At 38.2% G+C, this 20,768-nt stretch overlaps 1 protein-coding gene across 5 annotated transcripts in view; it reads right to left on the bottom strand.

Annotated features, from left to right (window-relative positions):
* The window catches only part of LOC150108763 (protein O-linked-mannose beta-1,2-N-acetylglucosaminyltransferase 1-like), a 603,478-nt gene that overhangs the window by 27,094 nt on the left and 555,616 nt on the right, over positions 1-20,768 (bottom strand). For all 5 annotated transcript variants that reach the window (XM_090416229.1, XM_090416227.1, XM_090416226.1 and 2 more), the window contains one exon: positions 14,757-14,828. In XM_090416229.1, coding sequence (XP_090272355.1) covers positions 14,757-14,828 — 72 coding nt within the window. The remainder of the gene's footprint in view (positions 1-14,756; positions 14,829-20,768) is intronic.

Genomic DNA, 20,768 nt, shown 5'->3' with positions numbered 1-20,768 from the left:
TAGCAGTGGGAGATTTCAATGCGAAGCTGGGGAGAGAGCGTGTGTGGCACCTTTTTATGGGCAGTGAGAGCCTATATGAGGAGTGAAATGATAACGTGATTCAACGTGCGAGCTTTCCCGCCACTACAGGATGCTTTGTAAAGAGCACTATGTTTGCGCATAAAGACATCCACAAGCAAACCTGGAGATTGCCAGACGGTAGAGCAGCTAACCAAATAGACCATGTACTAGTGTATCGACGTCATCACAGCTCCATCTCGGATGTGAGAAGTTTCACAGGAGCAGATGGAGTAGTGACCACTATCTGATAGTCTACAATTTCAGGCATAGAATTGCGGTTCAGAAGCCCACGTGTCCTACCATACGATCGGCATGGGACCTGGACAAGTTGAAAACAGCAGAAGGCAAGTGGGCTTTCCAGTTAGAGTTGCAGAATCGTTTTGGGGAGTTACACGAGGAAGAGAATGATCTGGATGGGATGTGGGACACCATCAAAAATACGATTACGTTAGCTGCCTCAAGAACTGTGGGAAAGTGAAAGAGGAGGAGAAAAGCATGGTTTAACACGTTCGCTGCCACGCTACTTTGGCATGGTCTGTTCCCCTACGCCGAGCAGTTTTCCTTCTTCAAGGTCAGTACGATAATCTCGTTACCGGAGGTAAGCGTCCTACGAGTATACTCGTAGTTGGCTTGTACGGAGCATATACGGTCTATCAGAATACACAGTTTTGATGCTAGCCCCACAAGCCAAGCATTTTGGCTTCTTCAAGGTCACTACAATAATCTCGTTCCCGGCGGTAAGCGTCCTACGAGTATACTCGTAGCTGGCTTGTGAAGCAGGTTCACCTACTACGAGTATACTCGTAGTTGGCAGCGAACGTGTTAATAGAGAGTGTGAAGAAGCTGCAGTGAAACAAAGGGAAGCACTATTGAACTACCTAGCCAATAAGCTGCCTCAAGAACTGCGGGAAAGTGAAAGAGGAGGAGAAAAGCATGGTTTAATAGTGTGTGTGTGTGTGTGAAGAAGCTGTAGTGAAACAAAGGGAAGCACTATTGAACTACCTAGCCGATAGCAGGAAGAAAGCTGCATATGAGAGGGTGAGAAGAGTGGTGAATACATGTCTACGCAGGGAAAAGCGGAAGTATCTTAATGAGAAAGTGGCTAGTATAGAGAGAAATAGGGTGACAAATAATGGACGGGAGATGAACTGGATGATCAAAGCCATGGAGGTGCCCAGACACAAGCGGCAACCATGAGATGAGAGTGGAAATCTATTAACAAACTCAAAAGATGCTCCTGCTCGGTGGCGTAGATATTTCGCGAACTTGCTGAATGTCAATATCAGAGGATTATACTCCTTATCAAACTGCTGAACCATTTATTGAAGAGCCCACATTTAGTGAGATTACTCATGCTATCCGCATGCTGAAAAATAACAAGGCTCCAGGAGTGGAGTGCATATCGGCGGAGCTCCTGAAAAATGGTGGGGACGCCCTGCGAGCAGCTACACCGGCTCATCTTGATGATCTTGCGAGAAGAACGGCTGCCAGACTAGTGGAAGGACTCATTGATCACCCCAGTATATAAGAAAGGAGATAAGGCTCAATATGGCAACTATAGGAACATCTCACTGTCGACTGGCTGCAAGGTGCTGTCTAACATCATGCTAATGCACCTGACACCATATGCAGAAGAGTGCCTTGGTGACTACAAGATGGCTTCAGGAGGAACCATTCTACGATAGACCAACTCTTCACACTGCACCAACTTTTTGAAAAGTGCTGGAAATATAACTGGGAAGTTCATAATATTTTCATAGAGTTTTCTAAAACCTATGACTTAATAATACGCCCAAAAATATGGCAGGTGTTAGAGCTGGGAAATTCCGTGAAAACTCTGAAAAATGGTGCAGGTGCGCGTAGCTGGTTCGAGACCAAGAGTGAAAGCAGAAGGTGACCTGTCGGATCTATTTCAAGTACAGACCGGTGTGAAGCAGGGTGATGGGCTTTCTCCGTTTCTCTTCAATCTAGTGTCGGAAAAAGTAATTAGAAACACACAGCAAGTGGAAGGTGGAGCCGACATGGAGTGCAAGTTAGGATTCTCGGCTACGCGGAAGACCTGAACGTCATGGCGCATCAACGGGACGACACAGTGGCATTGGTTACTGCTATTGAAGAAGCTGCAGAAGAGGTTGGCCTGAAAATAAACGCCGAGAAGACAAAATAACTTTTTATGAGTCGCCATACTGCTCAAGATCCAGAGGGAGCTCCACAGTTTGAGAGGGTGAAGGTATTTAGGTACATGGGTTCTTTCGTGACTGAAGACAACAACGTTGAGGCTGATGTCCAGAGTCAGGTAAATGTTGCGAATGTGGCTTATTATCAGGTGCATCACCTTTTTGTCTCACGCTTGCTGTCTTGGACCAAAGGTGGGACTATACAAGACTTTGATCAGGCCTGTTCTATTCAAAGGTGCAGAAGCGTGGACTCTCATGGCGAGGCAAAGCCGATCACCTGAGAGTATTTGAGAACAAGATGCTACAACGTATCTATGGAGGGGTCGTGGCAGGTGGAGTCTGAAGGACGTGGTCCAATGCTGCCATACACGCTTTACACAACTCGGCAGTTGTCTTGATGGAACTACGAGCCCGGCGTCTTCAGTGCTGGGGCACCTGTACCGTATGGGCCCCGAAAGGACTGTGAGACAAGTGTGGGAGGCCTGGTCCCGATCAGGCAGATCAGGAGAAGGAAGACCTGCAGGCTGTCAGGCTGGAGACCAGAACGTGGTGGACAGTCGCAGAGGATCGTGCCCAGTGGCGACATGTGGTGCTTGAGGCCAAAAGTCACCCTGGGCTAATAGCGCCTGGCTAATGTAATGAACTCTAGGTCAGTGCTTAAAAGTATTTACTAAAATAAAGATCCAAAAGGCTTCAGTTCGGTGATGCAAAGTTACATAATTCAAGTGGATATTAGATACAGCATTATTTCAAAGCTGAATGTAGAACTATGCAAGTTTCGTCACAATAAGTTGGCCAGTTGACTGTGCTAAGGTAACTCTTGAATATTACTATTACTACGGGCAACTCCAGGGAGTCATTAGACTCATCGAGGGAGGCCCCAAATCATATTCATCACAACTATTTGACATTCATACAGTATCTATCATACCTCGCCTTAAACTCATTCACTGTCACAGCATCCACCACAGACTCAGGGAGTGCATTCCACTCATTCACTACTGTAAAAGTAAAGAACCCAGCTCTAACACCTTTACTAACCACACTTTTGCCCAGTTTCCATGGATGTCCCCCTAGTCCTCCCACAACCAGCCCTGTTCTCAAAAATATCTTCTGAATTAATTTTATAGAAACCCTTCAGTAATTTTAATGTCTCAATCATATCTCCCCCTCCTCCACCTATCAACCAATTTTTGCAACCCACAAATCCTCAACCTGTTCTCATACGGTTCATTCCACAGACCTGCTATCATCTTGGTCACTCGCCTCTGGATCCTCTCCACCTCCTCCCCATCAAGAAGAAACCTAGGTGACCAAATTTGAGCACAGTAGTCGAGATGGGGTCTTATCAAGGCTTGATACAGAGGAACAATAACCTACTTGTCTCTGCTTGTCAACGTATTCTTCAGCAACCAAGTGATTTGATGAGCTGATTTGGCCACTTTTGCAATGTGTCCCCTAAATTTCAATTCCTTATCCACCAACACTCCTAAATCTCATGCCTCATCAATTTCCTGGAGCATGGTTCCACCAATGCAGTAAACTGCCGCCAATCTTTTCACCCCAAAATGCATAACCTTACATTTTGCCACATTAAGTTGACATCCATTCTCCTTAGCCCAGACCTCCAATCTATCCAAATCATCCTGCAAAATTTTGACGTCATCTGCATTCACTATTGCCCTACCCAACTTCGCATCATCCGCAAACAAATGAACTGTTCCTCTCAGATCCTTTCCTATATCATTTATGAACAAATTAAACAGCAGTGGTCCAAGAACAGATCCTTGTGGCACACCACTAGTCACAGGCCGTCTTGTGTACTCTACTCCTGAGTAAACCACTCTCTGATATCTCTCCGTCAACCACCCTCCTATCCATCTCACCAACCCTATGTCCATTCCCATATGCTGCAATTTACTGATTAGAATTCCATGTGGTATCCTGTCAAAGGCCTTAGCAAGGTCCAGTAGAATCACTGTAAACCCATTACCCTTATCCAGTTCAGCCGTCACTGTGTTATAATACGTGAGCAAGTTACTGAGGCATGACCTAACCTTCACAAAACCATGCTGTCCCCGATACAGTATCCCATTTTCTTCTATCCAATCTTGTATTTTCCTCTTGACTATTTTCTCTAAGACCTTGATAATGATTCCTGTTATGCTGATTGGCCGGTAATTTTCAACAGCAGCAGCCTTGGAACCACCTTTGTGCAGTGGAACTATTTTCCCCTCTTTCCACCCCCTTGGGACTGACCCAGTCCTGAGGCTCAAATTAAACAAAATGGTCAAGGGCACTGACAATTCTTTGGCCGCTTCACGTACGACACGAGCTGGTATACCATCCAATCCCACAGATGTGTTGACATTGAGTTTCCAGGAACTTTACCTTCTATTACTGTTCTGAGAAGTCCTCCTTCCATCCTTTCTATGTGTCCAAAATATTTTAACTTTCTTTTGCCAATATCCTTAAGGAGGCTTAAAGTTCTACTAATCTTTTCTAACACCCATTCATTTGTACGCCTTTCAGTATATGATATCCTCAACAGCCTTCTGTAACACCACATCTCAAAAGCAGATATCCGTTTCTTATCTGACTTCTTCTTTAGGTTCCAAGTCTCGCATCCATAAGTCGCTGTTGGAAAAACAACTTCATCTAAAATCCTCAACTTTGTTCCCATGGCGATAGATCCATCCTTCAAGATATTAGACAGGTCTCTGACTGTTGTTTTAGCTATTCCTAACCTTTTTTTCTGACATCTTCTGAACAGCAATTCTTCACATTAATAATGGATCCCAGGTACTCAAACTTGCTGACTTCCTCAATTCTTTCTCCATTAAGATATACTTGTTTCTCAAGAGCTTCTCTGTTTGTTTTTTCTTTGAGAACCATGATCTTTGTCTTGCTAGAATTGAGTTGAAGTCCTCTGTTATTACTGATCTGGTTAACTTTGTCAAGAATTAGTCCTAGTTCTTCCATGTCATTACAAAGGAGTACTGTATCATCAGCATACCTCAGATTACTGATCTATCTACCTCCTATCGTAATTCCTGTCCTGAGTTCATCCAATGCTTCACGCATGATGTCCTCTGCATATATACTAAACAAGTGAGGAAAAAGTAAACATCCTTGTCTAACTCTTTTTCCAACTCTTTCAGTCAATCCAACACCTGTTCTTATTGTGGCTTCTTGCTCCTTATACAAATTGGCTATCAACCTGATAGTGTGTTGAGGAAACCCATTCTTTTCATTACTTCCCACAGTTTCACATGCTCAACACAGTCAAAAGCTTTAGAGTAGTCTAAGAAACACATTACCAGAGGGAGTCTGAATCCTTTATATTTTTCTATGATCTGTCTAAGGCAAAGGATCTGATTTCTAGTGCCCCTACCTTTCCTAAAACCTGCTTGTTCCTCGGGCATCTCTGCCTCAACTTTGGCCTCAATCCTATTTAGCATGATCTTTAATAAAATTGCTTGCATGAGATATCAAACTAATAGTTCTATAATTCTTGCATGTCTTCTTATCATCTTTCTTGTGTAGTGGTATGAAAACTGACTTCTTCCAGTCTCTAGGCCATGATCCTGTCTCCCATATCCTTGTAATCAATCTATGAAACACTCTTATCCCTCCATCCTCTGTGGCCTTAATTAACTCTGCTGGGATTTCATCTGCACCTGGGGCCTTATTGCTGTTGAGCTGCTTAACTGCTCTTTCAACTTCATGCCTAAGTGGAGGAGGTTCCAAATCAAAATTTTCTTGGTGGGAGGACTCCACATTTTCTTTATCCACTCTGCTGTACAGTTCCTCACAGTATTCTTTCCATCTGTTTTTGATTTCCAATTCTTCTCTTAGTAATGATCCATTCCTGTCTTTGATGACATTCAATTTAGGCTTAAACTTGTGCTTTAAGTCACGAACTAAATAAAACATCCTTTTATAATTATGCCTTCTCATCTGGAACTCTATTTCTTCACATTTATTAGTATAGAACTTTTCCTTGTCCTGCTTGATGGCTCTTCTGATTTCTCTATGTAATCTCTTGTATTCTTCAGTCCCTGTGTCTTTTCCAACTGTCTTCTTTTGATTAGTTCCCATGTTGAATCTGATATCCATGGGTCTCTTGGTTTTCCTATTGGGCCGAGATACGTCTTCGCTGTATCCTGTATTATCATCTTCACTCCTTCCCAAAGCATTTCTAGTGAGATTTCCTCATTGGTCTCCAAAAAATCATCCGGCTGAGTTGATGTTTCTTCTGTGAATCCACTAGGAATTACTCTAACATCCAATCTAGTGGAATGTGCCACCTGTAAGTTTTCAGAGTCTTACTTTGGCTCTTACCAGCTGATGGTCTGTACCACAATCTGCTCCAGGACAAGTATGCACATCACAGATGCTTGTCTTCCACCGCTGGAGAGCCAGGATGTAATCAATCTGGTGCCCTGACCTATCAATGTTAGATGTCCAAGTATAGGTCCGTCGTGGATGTTTCTGTACCTGTTTCCTCATCAATGGAGAAAAACACTGATCAGTTCCTCTCCGATTTATCTATTATCACCATTCATCTGCCCACAACAACTTATTTGTTATCCTCGCATTCATTAAGCTAGGCTCACAACAACGTTTATCTTTCGACCCCATTAATCTGCCCACGACAAACTATGACTACACTCTGGTTCGTCATGCGACATCCAGGGGTTAGTTTACGTTAGTTTATAATGATTTCTGATTTCATTGAGTGCAAAAGAAGTACTTTCCTTACTTTTTTCATCATAAAGTAACCTAACCTAACCTGTTATAATTTCTATTGAGAATGACAATTTATATACAAAACCTATAAACATGTTTTTATTACATTTACCAGACTCCTCTAGGAATTATTCATTTTAACCGGTTAAAGTGATTAATTCTAATTATTCACTTCAACCAGTAATTATTAATAACCGAATTTATCACTTAACCATAACACACACACACACACACATATAATTATTCATAAGATTCATGCTAATTTTAACATTTGCACCTCAGAGAACAGGGAATTTGAATCCTTATTTTTCTTTGTACATAGATAGATTTTGATATCATCATCTTATTAACAAATCATATGGGATATTAAATAACTCAAACATGTATGAAATCATGAAATTGTTAAGTTCTGAATGAAGATATTTTATATGTTTTAATACTTCATTCACATTTAACATAATCCACCATGTCATAAGCAATACTTGTAAATATTATTTGTTGTTAGCCTCTTGCTTGTAATATATTATTCATATAAATGCTTAGAGTTTTGTTTTGTTATTAATTAATTATTTAATCTTAGAATAGGTATTAATAATGAAAAGACTATATAAACATGTCATTCATTTTATTTTATTTATTCCTGTGTTAATATTATAAGAAGCCGTGCAAATATATTATAAAAATTAGTATTTATTCATATTTAAATGTATATTATATGAATTGTAAAATATCCTTTTATTTTGTTTCTGTATGTAAGAGTGATTTTATGTAATTCTTCTGATTGAATTTGATTGGCTGCTGGAGGAGAAATGGAGCTTGTTTTTAGTCAGCGCATGTTTAGAACATGAACGGCTGTGATATGGAGTGAAGCCAGTAGATGTAAGCTGAACTGGCTAGAACCAGATTTTGGCTGGAAGAATGAATGTATTTAATTGGAAAACAAAAGTAAAGAGAGAAGAGAAGCGTTCAGGACAGCAAGGAGTGAAGTAATGGGTGGCAGTAAGGGGATTTGGGAAATGCCATAAATAGATTAAGAAAGGACCGGGAAATTAATAGGCAATTCGGAATATTTCTACGGAATTCTAAAATTACTACGAATTCCAATTGTTTTGAGGAAGAATAGTGCAAAGCTTAAATTAATGCATAGAAGAATATAAGGAATAAGTAGATTACCTAAAATGAGTGCGTCAAGACTTGTGAAACTATGTTTAATATTTCAGTTATTATAGTGAAGATTTCTTTTGAATAGTGTTACTTCAAAGTAATAGTTAACTATAATTTTAAGTGTGCCTATAGTAAATCCAGTGTGTAAAAGGTGTAACCCGGTAAGAGTAGTCCTTTTTGTATTTCAGTGTGAAGAAATAAGAGTTAGCTCCCCCTGATATATCTTAACATTAACTGTGGCGTTCTACTAAAAATAGCCGACATATGGAGCTTTAAAGTATTAACCCCTTGAAATGATAACTGCCTCAAAATTAAATTAAGTGTTTGTTGACTAAGAGAGAATTAGAGAATTCTACCTTAAGAATAATTATTGTAAAATTCTGAACATTGAACTGTGTGAACCATTTTCAATTATTCGGAAGAATATAGAATTAACAGCTTAATGCCTAATGTTTAAGTTTGTTATGAGTATCTGAACTAAGTAGATGTATAAAAGAATTGAATTATCTCATTGAATAGAGATAAGTTGTGATAATAGTATTTAAGCGTTGGAGAATAAGATCTATAAATTTAACTTCAATCTTTAAACCAAACCGAGAGGCTAATAGTGCCTCAGAGATATTTTGAATGTTGTTCAATTAGATTATCTTGCTTAGAAAATTATGCTTAAATGAACATGTTCTATAACCCTGTATTAAATGTTTATTTTATTGAATTCAATTTATTGTTTGCCTGATTTTTCTTCATTGCACCGCTCATAAAACTTATTCGAACCCTGCGGAAGCCGTAATTGAAAATATTAACTTCGGCCTGTATAAAGTGAGATTGCAAAAGTTAGCTGATGATTGATTCTTCTGTATTATATAGACTAATTTGAATATGGTGGTGCAATATAATATAAATTTTCTTATATTTGGATCAGTATCAATCAGCATCTAAAAAAAAATAAAAACGGAATTTAAGGAAATAAGAATAGATCCAACTAACCAACATAAATGGATCAATTAGCAAGATGGATGACACAACAAAACTGCACAGAAGGATAATGAAAAATTATAAAGCTAATACTTAAATGTTGAAATTGAATGAAACATGAAAAATGGGAAAACCACTGGGTTATTATTATTAGTAGTACGGGCAACTCCAAGGAGTCCTACGACTCATCGAGGGAGTCCGTAACATCATGTCAAGAACAACTATTCAACATTGACACAGTATCTATCATACTTTGCCTTGAACTCGTTTACAGTCATGGCACCCACAACAGAATCTAGCTGCTTATTCCACTCATTTACCACTTTCCAAGTAAAATACCTAGCTCTAACACCCTTGCCCAGCTTCCATGGATGACCCCTACTCCCCCACCTTAAATTAACGTTAAAGCAATCCTTCAGTAATTTGAATGTCTCAAACATATCACCCCCTTTTCTGCCTATCAACCAATTTCTGCAACCCACAAATCTTCAACCTGTTCTCATAAGGTTCATTCTATAGACCTGCTATCATCTTGGTCACTCGTCTCTGGATCCTCTCCTCCACCTCCCCATCAAGAATAAATCCTGGTGCCCAAATCTGGGCACAGTAGTCTAGGTGAGGTCTTATCAAGGCTCAATACAGATTGCCACATTAAATTGACATCCATTCTCCTTAGCCCAGCCATCCAAACTATCCAAATCAATTTGCAAAATTTCGACATCCTGTGCATTCACTATTGCTCTACCCAACTTTGTCATCAGCAAACAAATGAACAGTTCCTATCAGATCCTTTCCTATATCGTTAATGAACAAATTAAACAGTAGTGGTCCAAGAACAGAACCCTGCGGCACACCACTAGTCACAGGCCATCTTTTAGACTCTACTCCTGAATAAACCACTCTCTAATATCTCTCCATCAACCACCCTCCTATCCATCTCACCAACTATCTATTCCCATATGCTGCAGTTTACTGATTTGAATTCCATGTGGTATCTTGTCAAAGGCTTTAGCAAGGTTCAGTAGGATCACTGTAAATCCATTACCCTTATCCAGTTCAGCCATCAGTGTGTTATAAAACGTGAGCAAGTTACTGAGGCATGATCTACCCTTCACAAAACCATGCTGTCCCCCATACAGTATCCTATTTTCATCTATCCATTCCTGTATTTTTCTCTACTACTTTCTCCAAGACCTTGCCGATGAGTCCTGATATACTGATCGGTCAGTAATTTGAAACAGCAGTCTTGGAACCTCCTTTATGCAGTGGAACTATTTTCCCCTCTTTCCACCCTCATGGGATTAACCCAGACCCGAGACTCAAATTAAACAAAATGGTCAAGGGCACTGACAATTCTTTAGCCGCTTCACGTATGACATGAGCTGATATACCATCCAATCCCACAGATGTATTGACATTGAGGTTTTGTAATAGACTATTCGCCCTCCACTTCATTAACTACCGTTCCCGTATAAGCTGTTGGTTCCTTCATTCCTGCAATGCCACCATCTGGATGATATACTCTTGCAAAGCGCTCACTCAGTAATTCCACTATATCAACTGATTCGGTTACCTACCTACCATTGGCATTCTTTAAAATCATTCTGCCGTATACATTTTTTCTTTTACATGCAACATATTGAAAAAACTGTTTTGGATTCTCTTTAGCCTGCATGGCTAATTTTCTTTCATAATCCGCTTTTGCTTTTCTTACCACACTCGTTACCCTTCTGGCCAGCGCTTTATATCGTACATGTGACTGCAGGTCACCTTTCTCCTTAAATTTCCTCCACAGTTGTTTCTTTTTTTGCAGCTCAAGCTTAATGGCGTTATTCATCCATTTAATCCCTACTTGATTTAGTATTCAGACTTTAGGTATACAGTCAGCCATTGCCTCCTGCAAACACTCCTTAACCACTTCCCATGCACCATCAACATTCAGCCCTTGCAGTTTTACATGCCACGGCACTGAACCAAGCATACTCCTAAGCTTGTCATACTTACCAGCCCAGTAATTCCACATGTACCCTGTCTTAATTGAAAATTCCACTCATTTAACCACCTCCCAAGTCAAGACCTTATCACTCTCACCAATTGGTGGCAACGTGGTCATATTCATTACAGCCAAATTCTCAGATGCAATTACTAGGTCAAGCACCCTCGAAACCCTAGTATTTTCCATTACATGCTGTTGCAGATAGTTATCCCTTAATAACTGCATAAAATCCACTTCCTTCCTTCCTCCCATGTGTCCTCTCCTCCTTCCAATCAATGCTACCATAATTGAAATCCCCCACAATAATTACCCTCCTTCCACTCATTGCTTCTATTTGCTTATGCATACTATCTCCACCATCTATTCCATCACCTGGTCTATAGCAGCACCCAATTGTATATTTTGTTCTGCTAGCCTCAATCTCAAACCAAATAGCCTGAAATGTGCTCTTTTCTCTAGCCTGCAGTTCATCAGCTATCATCAATAACACCCACCCCTTTTATTCTTCCTGTCCCTCCTGAACACACTATACCCCTCATATTCAATCCCACTAGCTATATCATCTTCCGTCAGCTATGTTTCACTAATGTCAATAATCTGTGGCCTGGAAGAGCCAACCAAGGCCAAAAATTCTTCCTTCTTGTTCCTAATACTCCTGGCATTAGTATACATGAAATGCAGAAGCACGTTAGTCCCACCCCTATTTTGATGCTTTATACTAACTATCCCATTCTGATTTGTTGTTCTTCGTACTTGCTCGGGCATATTATACACATTCATGCACTCAACTGCCTCCCTAAAGTCTGAATATGTGCTCCCCCCCCCATTAATAACTCTAGTTTCGCCGATTCTGCACTTCCACTTCATTCAACAACACTTTTTCAAGTCTCTGCATACCAAATCCATTCAAATGCAAACCATCCATCTTATATAAATCCTTTCGCCCATCGAACTCACTGCACTTGTCCACAAACTACACACCCACTCCTCCTGCATAACCTGTGCATAGATTCATTTGCAATTATGGCCCTCCTCATCTCTTCTGTCATACCATGGTAACCGACTCACTAACCCAACTCTGTCACTCTTTTCTTTATTTTTTTACAGGTACCTGTGGCATAGTATAATTATTAAAAGAACACGTAAGCAGAGGGTGAAAGAAATGATAGTAGTGGTGGGAACGAATGACTTAAATGGGGATAAAATGGCTATGACAGTGGACTTGAAGGAATTATTTGAGGTAGCAAAAGAAAAGAGTTATTAAAAGAACACATAAGACCACAGTAATAACTTTTAATTAATGACTTTTTATCTATGTATCTGACAGTAAATGTGGGCTTTCGAAAGACGCTTGTAGATAATGTACCAGAAGAAGTTCGAGTAAGGAGGATGTCCAAAAATGGTAAAGTGCCAGAATTTTCTTTTTTCATGGTGAATTGGATACGAGGGTGAAGGCTATTTATCTGTTGTAGAAAAGTGGAAAGCTCATCTTCAGTATGTGACCAAATGGCAAAAACATCATCGACATAATGATACCAAAGAGATGGTTGAGGATGGATGAATGAATGAAAACATAGTGTCTTTGAATGTCTACCCATTCATCCTCAACCATCTCTTTGGTATCGTTATGTCGATGATGTTTTTGCCATTTAGTCACATACTGAAGATGAGCTTTCCACTTTTCTACAACAGATAAATAGCCTTCGCACTCGTATCCAATTCACCATGGAAAAAGAAAATTCTGGTACTTGACCATTTTTGGACATCCTCCTTACTCGAACTTCTTCTGGTACCTTATCTACAAGCATCTTTCGAAAGCACACATTTACTGGCAGATACATTCCTAAAACGTCTGCTCACCAAACATCACAAAAATTTGGCATTCTTAAATCTCTAATTAATAGAGCACATAAAGTTTGATCTTCTCCAGAAATCTTACAAGAACTTTCAATCATTAAAAAGTTAATAGAATTGAACAATTACCACCCTAATCAAATCCAACAGATAATTGAATCTTATGTTCCAATACCTAATGTTTCTTCAACAGTCCGCAGAGTTCCAATCCCCTACATTCCAGGAATCTCAGAACCTATACATAGAATTTTAAAAAAGTACCAATTGATTCCCACATATATTCCTATCAACAAAATTTCCTCCTTATTGCCTTCTACAAAAGAAACTGTCATCTCTATCTTTGGCTGACGTTTACCAAATACCATGTGAATGCGATGTTTCTTATTTTGGTCAAATTAGCTGTTCTGTGGAAAAAAGAATCAAAGAACATCGATATTATATTGAATACAACAAATCTCAGAAGTCTGGTCTAGCACAACACAGAATTAACACTACCTATAATATCCAGTAGGATAAAGCTATTCTCCCCCATAGATGCAGGTTCAAATATGAACGCCTTTTTAAAGAAAGTTGTGAAGCTATTTTACACCGACTGAATTTAAATCGAAATGATCGTCTCTCTCTCTCAAAGATCTGGGAGACTTATTTTACATAATCATTAAAAAAAAACAATTATCTTAAATATTAATTAATTATTATTTTCTATCATTTCCTAGTGTGCGACAACAGTGTATTTTAATAGGTGATCCACCGAATGTTCGTTACTTGTATTCTATTCCTATAACTGTTTGTAACACCGAAGATGTACTATTAGTTTTAGTATGAAATATCTGTATCTTATTAAAAGTTATTACTGTGGTCTTACGTGTTCTTTTAATAACTCTTTTCTTTTGCTACCTTCAAGTCCTCTCTCATAGCCATTTTATCACCATTTAAGTCATTTGTTCCCGCCACTAGTATCATTTCTTTCACCCTCTGCTTTTGTGCTCTAATAGACTCGCGTCCTTAATGTTCGCACCCGGTAAGTACGATTTTAACACACTCTCATCTATTACACCTCTTACTAAAGCATCTCTGTACAACACTCACACCTTCATTTTTCTTACACTCACGACCATACTCTTATTTTTCTTATCATACTTTTGCCTTTTATTAGCTGATGCGCTTGGTAAACAATTTTGCAGATGCTCCACCTGCCACTTCATCCTGTATATTCATGTATATTATCTACACGATCAGTTCTGCTCCATGCAACCGTGCGATCTCACTCATTGCAATTAACTCATCATTTTTATTATCCAATAAACCATTCACTCGTTCTGTATTTTTACCTTCATTCTCACTTTCAATGCACTGTCAAAACTATCTGGTACCCCATCACAAATTCCTGTCATATCACTATTTTCTACATTCTGACTTTCAACAACGATATCAATCTCACGACCTGAAACACTTTAAATCCTCACTTTCCTTACACATTCACTCCACTATCATTATCTAACCAAACTAACTGCTCTCCACAAAGCATACATCTCGCAGACGTTACACTGAAGAAACTCCCTTATGTTAAAATTTTGGAACAAAGATGGCAATTGGACGCCGTTGTTTTCCTTCTTATCGGTGACATGTGCACGCTAACAATCGTTATACTGAGGATTTTTTTGCTACTGATGCCGTTTATTAAATTTTCTTACTTTCACTATTAAAACAATTTAGTTCAATAATGCATTCCAAAAAAAACTAAATGCAGTGACTACTCTGGATTGAAGTGTACTTACTTTAGCTACTTGTAGCCATGTTGTAAAATCTCTAGGACCATTCATTTTGATGAACATTACATATACTTCTCCCTAATAAAAAATAAAGATTATTAATTTACAAAAAACTATCAAATTTATATTCCTCCCCAGAAAATGCATACAAACTGCAAAAGCTCCATTATCGAAATTTATTTCACAACTGATAAAACCATTACTATAAAATCCTTGCTATTTTCATTTGATAAAAAGTCCTTTATATGCATTGTTAATGCCAAACCAAAATGTTTATTTATTTATTTATTTATTTGCCCCTGACAAGTTTTGAAAATATATGTTTTTAAGTGAATCCATTCATGAAAGATTGAATCTGAAAAGGGTCTAAGGGTCTGGAATTTTTGATTTAGAGACTAACCTTCATTTACATACAGTTAAATTTACTATACTTACATAACCAGTGTGCAACTGGGTTATTTGAAAATATTGCTAAAATAAATTAATTAGTCAACTATTTGTTAATAGATACATGAGAATTATTAAAAATATAATATTGTTATAGTACGCCCACACTTTAGAGATTTGTCGTTGGGTCAGTGCCAAGAAGAGGCTATTCATGTTGAAGCGGAGAAAGAAATAAGGCAATGTACGAATTGGTCACCAACACGCGAAATCACGTGCTTTATACGTAACATTTTTCAACTGTTATATAAGCAAAATAGTTACCACTTAAAAACTACAATGATCATAAAAGAGAAGTCAATTTTCCGAAGTGTAATAATAAACACTCATTCCACAATATGGATTTATTACCCTATTATCAGAATGGATTCTCCTTCTTCCTGACATGTGCAGAAGTGTCTCGTATCTGTGGGCGTCCTACTATATCATTACCATCAAATCTCTACGAAGTTAGAATATAACACATGTAGGCCCTTTGGCTGGAAAAGACTTTGGGTTTATTCTCCTCACCAACAAGATATTTCTCTGAAATAAAAGCATTTACAAGTGAAGGTTAACACCTTGTAGAGGGGTAGCAGGATTTTCTACTTGTATGAGGGTTTTTTTTTTTTTTTTTTTTTAATTTTGCAAACAGACAAATTGGCCTGAGAGCATACATTGAGATTTCTCCAAGATCATCAGGATATATAATGAACCCATAAGAGACTGAGTGCTGAGCAGCAGTTCAAGGATGATCTAAGGAATTTAAGAACCTGGATTTAGAGTGTTGACTAATGTAGGAGCTGGATTCAAAGGCTGAAAAAATAATGGAAACTAAGTAGGGATAATAAGTCGACAATGTGGATTTAGAGCTTCCAAAATACCAGAACGTTGAAGAGGAAATGGACAATAGGCTTTGTTAGGACTGGATATCTCCATATATTACCTAACCATAAACTCGCTCCACATTTTTCATTCATACCTTCCTCCTCCAATAACACATTCTATTCACCTATCACTTGCCATGTAAAAAAAAAAATATCATTTCCATGTTCACTACATTCTTGTATACAAATTAGAGAGATAGCATCTTGTTCTTCTTCCATCTTCTTTCTCTATAAATCATCATCAAATTCTTGTCATGTACCCTCAAGGGGTATACAGGATTTGATAGTACTACATGAAAAAAAAATTACATCATTACTAACTTCCTATCTACAATTTTCCTCCAAATCAGTCTGTTACTTGTAAAGACTCCAACATTATCAGATCTTATATTTCTATCTTCTAAGGAACTTTGTATCGTATCAATCCACCTATATCTTGGTCTTCCTCTGGGTCGTTTTCCTGCCAACCTGGCAGAGAACACTTGTTTTGTAATTTTTCTTCACCCATTCTGTTTAAGTGACCATACCACCTGAGATTAGCTCTGCTAACACATTCCTGGATGATGATGACAATGTCAAGTTCTTTCCTAATATCCTCGTTTTTAATATGATATTGCCATTGATGACATCTGTTCAAGCCTATAATCTTTCTCAGGACTCTCATATCTGCGGTCTCTAGTCTTTGGTCAAGTGTTTTACTCCTGACCCAGCTTTCAGATCCATAAGTGAAAGTGGTTTGAACACTGTCTTTTATACAGCTAATTTAGTTTTCCAACTAATTTCTCTCTTATTCCATATAAATTTATTCAATTGACTTCCTACCATACCAGCTTTGTTGATTCTGTCATCTATTTCCATATTTAATTTACCATCTTCACTAAATATCGTGCCTAAGTATCTGAAATGTTTTACTTGTTCCACAGGTTCTCCATTCACAACACAGTTGACATTTTCAATGATTCTATCAATTTTCATTGTCTTTGTCTTTTTATTGCTGACCTTCATACCATATCTATTACAACAGTTATTCAATTTAGTCAGAGAATCTTGCAGACTTGTAGCAGATTTATTTAGAAGTATAACATCATCCGCATAAAGCAAAGAGCTGACATTAACATCTCCAATTTTGATATCACGTTTAATACCACTTTCCTTCGTAATATGATCCATAGATAATGAATAACAGAGGGGATAATGTACATCCTTGTCTCACACACCAGATTTAACATTAAACCATCTTCCTGTACTTCCTTCAATTCTAGCTGCTGACTTACAACTCAAATAAAGACCAAGTTTTGCTTGATATAACTGTAGCGTATTGAATAGCTTCTCTCTTGGCACCTTATCATATGCCTTTTCCAAATTGACAAAACTTAAATACAGATCTTTATTATATTCCCATGATTTCTCGACTATTTGTCGTAAAGTGAAGATCTGATCCTGACAGCCTTTGTTTGGCCTGAATCCAAATTGTTCTTCACCCAGCTTTTCTTCCACAATTCTTCTCAACCGTTTCTCAAGTATACTTGCATAGATCTTGTCAGGAACACTCAGTAGGGAAATACCTCTGTAATTCTCACATTCAGTTTTATTCCCCTTTTTATATATGGGTACTATGAGAGCTCTACTCCAATCATCGGGAATTCGTCCCTCTGTCCAGGCTTTCTGAACTATGCAGTGCAGCAACTGTAACACTCTTACACCACCATACTTCAGCATTTCTGGTCGAATAACATCTACTCCTGCTGCCTTTCCACATTTCAAGCCTCTGATGGCTTTTCTACTTCAAGTATGGATATGTATTCCTGACTGCATGCCTGGTCAGTGTCTTTTACCACTGTGCTATCAGTGCTTGTTTCATTTAGCAATTTTTCAAAGTAATTACTCCATACTTCAAGGATATCTTTTTATCCTGTTTTCATGTCACCTTTATCATCTCTAACTCCTTTTACAGCACTCTTTCCTCCATTTCTAAGCTTCTTCAATAACCTCCAGAATATCTTACCACCTTCTTGATATTTATTTTCTATGTTCTTGCCAAAGTCCTTCCATGACTTTTCATCCTTTCCATATTAATCTGATATAATCCTTTACCAATTTGATTATCTCTGCCATATCACCTCTCTCCCAAGCTCCACATAATTACATTTCTTCACCCCCCCCTCCTCAAGCCCAACATTTCCGAGAATGGATATTGCCTTAACTTCTTATTTCTTCTGTGATATGGAAACTTTACACCCCATTCAGTTTCTTCCTCATCACTGCTGAAACCAGATAACTAAATTTTTGCACTACAAACCAATGTGGTCTGATCAAAGAGATAAATATTTTGTATGCTTGTCAGCATCTCCTCTATCATATCAGCAATATGTTGTATGTTTCTTTACTCTTGCAAAGTGTCCTCTGTCCTAATATCGCTAGCCTCCTGAAGCAGAGTTCCTCCGTTTCAATACGCAACATTACAAGTGTAATGTTTGTATTGATTTGGAGGCAAAGTGACATATAAAGCAGGTTCATATTTGCTAAGTACAGAAGAATTTACAGATGATCTAACTTTTAGCCTATCTATGATACTAATCTGCTATATATGCTTATGGCCTTTCATGTGTGGGAATGTTATAAAAAAACTTACTGATATTAAAATGGCAACAACACTTAACTGTGTTCCTGAAGAAATCTGACATTAGTTCTTATAGCTTTTCTAACTTTGCATCATTGGTAAATAACTAAACTTTTCTCTGTTTTGAGTTTTTCAGTTTCCTATTGATGTTGGCAGAGAACATGAAAATCATTAAATAAGTTTAATTGCAGCAGCCCCAAGAACAGAGCTTTGTGGTAAGCCACTGGTTACCTTCCCCCTTTTTTTTTTTAATTTTAGGTATCTCTTCTCTCCAATCCCCAACTTCTCCCACACAACTTGATAGCCATCAGACAACCAATCTCCTATTCATTCCATTAATCTATTATCACCCATCCCTATCTTCTCAACTTGTAAATCAAATGGCTTAGCTTTCAAATACCACTGTATATGAGTCTTCCTTATATAAACATCTGTGATATGGAAACATGAAATAAATATGAGACAGAGCAAGGATTATGAATGAAATGTGTGAAGAGAAAGAGTGCATTTTTTTTTAGTGGTGTGTAATGAGTTTGAAGAATAAGCTAATCTGTATAAGAGTGATATACTCAATTTGAATGGTTTTGGTGTGAGTCATTTGGAGAGGTTGCTGGAAGGGAGACTAGTAAGTGCAAACAATGAATCTGAGCAAGTAAGAAGCAATGCTGAAGAGCAGAAGAGTAAGGGAGGAAGGATTGAAGGAGGGACTGGTGCTTATGAATGCAGAAGTGGGTAGCATGTGTAGAGAATGAGAGAACAAGCATGCAAGACAGACACAGAAACTGAGGGGCTCAGGGTGGACAGGGGAACATGGCATGAGAAAGGTCGATGATCAAAGTAGCAAAAGTGTGAGTAAAGAAAGGAATGGCCTCGAATGTAAGGAAGAAAAAAATTGGGGGGTTGAAGAGGGTACTGGGATGGTAATGAGAGAGAGATAGATAGAAATGGCTCGAGGAAGGTATGAAGAAGTCGCATCCAATGTGGTATGAGTAAAACTCATTATAGATCCAGAAATGAATTATGTTTGTATACAAATGCTAGAAGTATCAGAAACAAGAGGAATGAAACTGTTGCACTGATTGAGTTCATTCATCCAAAAACTGTTAGAATAATCATGACAGGAGTAAAGATGAAAACATAAGATTTTTATGAAGATAAAAATAGTAAAAAAGGAGGTGGAGCATGAGCATAACTGCTGCTGATGATAAAAAAAGCAGTTATGCTCATGCATAACTGGGGGCACGAAACAGTGGAAGTGGTTTTGAGGTAGTATGGTGTGAGACACAGATGAATAGAATGAAATACTCAGATGTTGCTATAAACTTTGTAATGTGGAGGGCAAGTACTGACCATGAAATCTATAAGCAATTAGATCATTATGGATGATTTTAATTATGGCAATATAGATTGGGATGATGAGATATTATCTGGAAGTAAAGAAAATTAATTTCTTTTTGAGAGACAACCATTCAAGGATTGAATGGTTGTCTCTCAAGGATTTTCAAGGATTGAGGGTCTTGGATTTGATCATCTCATTAGAGGATATCATTATGACTGAAATATCAAATCTCCCTCAAGTTGGTGAGAGGGACCATGAAGTTATTACGTGGATGGTTGTCAGTCATGTGAGGACTACTGTGAGGAAAGGATATATGTGGAACTACAAGGCTGGTGATTATGAAAGCACAGGAGACAGCTTGCAGCTATCACATAGATAGCTGCAAGTTGTCAATAAGGAGTTGGGTGGAAAGAAGATCATTGCTGCTTGGGTGATATTTAAGAATTATCTAGTAGAAGCAATGTCTAAATATATTCTAAAGGCCAGATTAAATAAGATAGGTGTGAAATGGATGAATGAAGAGATTAGGAAGAAAGAATTATTTGAGGTAACCTAAGATGAGTGGCTATTATCAGTTCCATGAGGAGTACAAAGAACGGGCAAGGAGGTTGACTTTGGTGGAAAGAGTAACAAAGGTGCAGCATGAGTAGCAGTTAGCTAAGGAAGCCAAAAACTACCCTATGGAGTTTTTTTTATTATTTTTTTATATATGTAGCCAGCAGAAAAAGAATGATTATGGAAGGATGACA

Source organism: Typopeltis vanoorti, chromosome 3, assembly GCF_054136105.1.
Source record: "Typopeltis vanoorti isolate ZY-2024b chromosome 3, IOZ_Tvanoo_1.0, whole genome shotgun sequence".
Lineage (NCBI taxonomy): Eukaryota > Metazoa > Arthropoda > Arachnida > Uropygi > Thelyphonidae > Typopeltis > Typopeltis vanoorti.
This window is presented reverse-complemented; position numbering and strand designations above follow the sequence as displayed.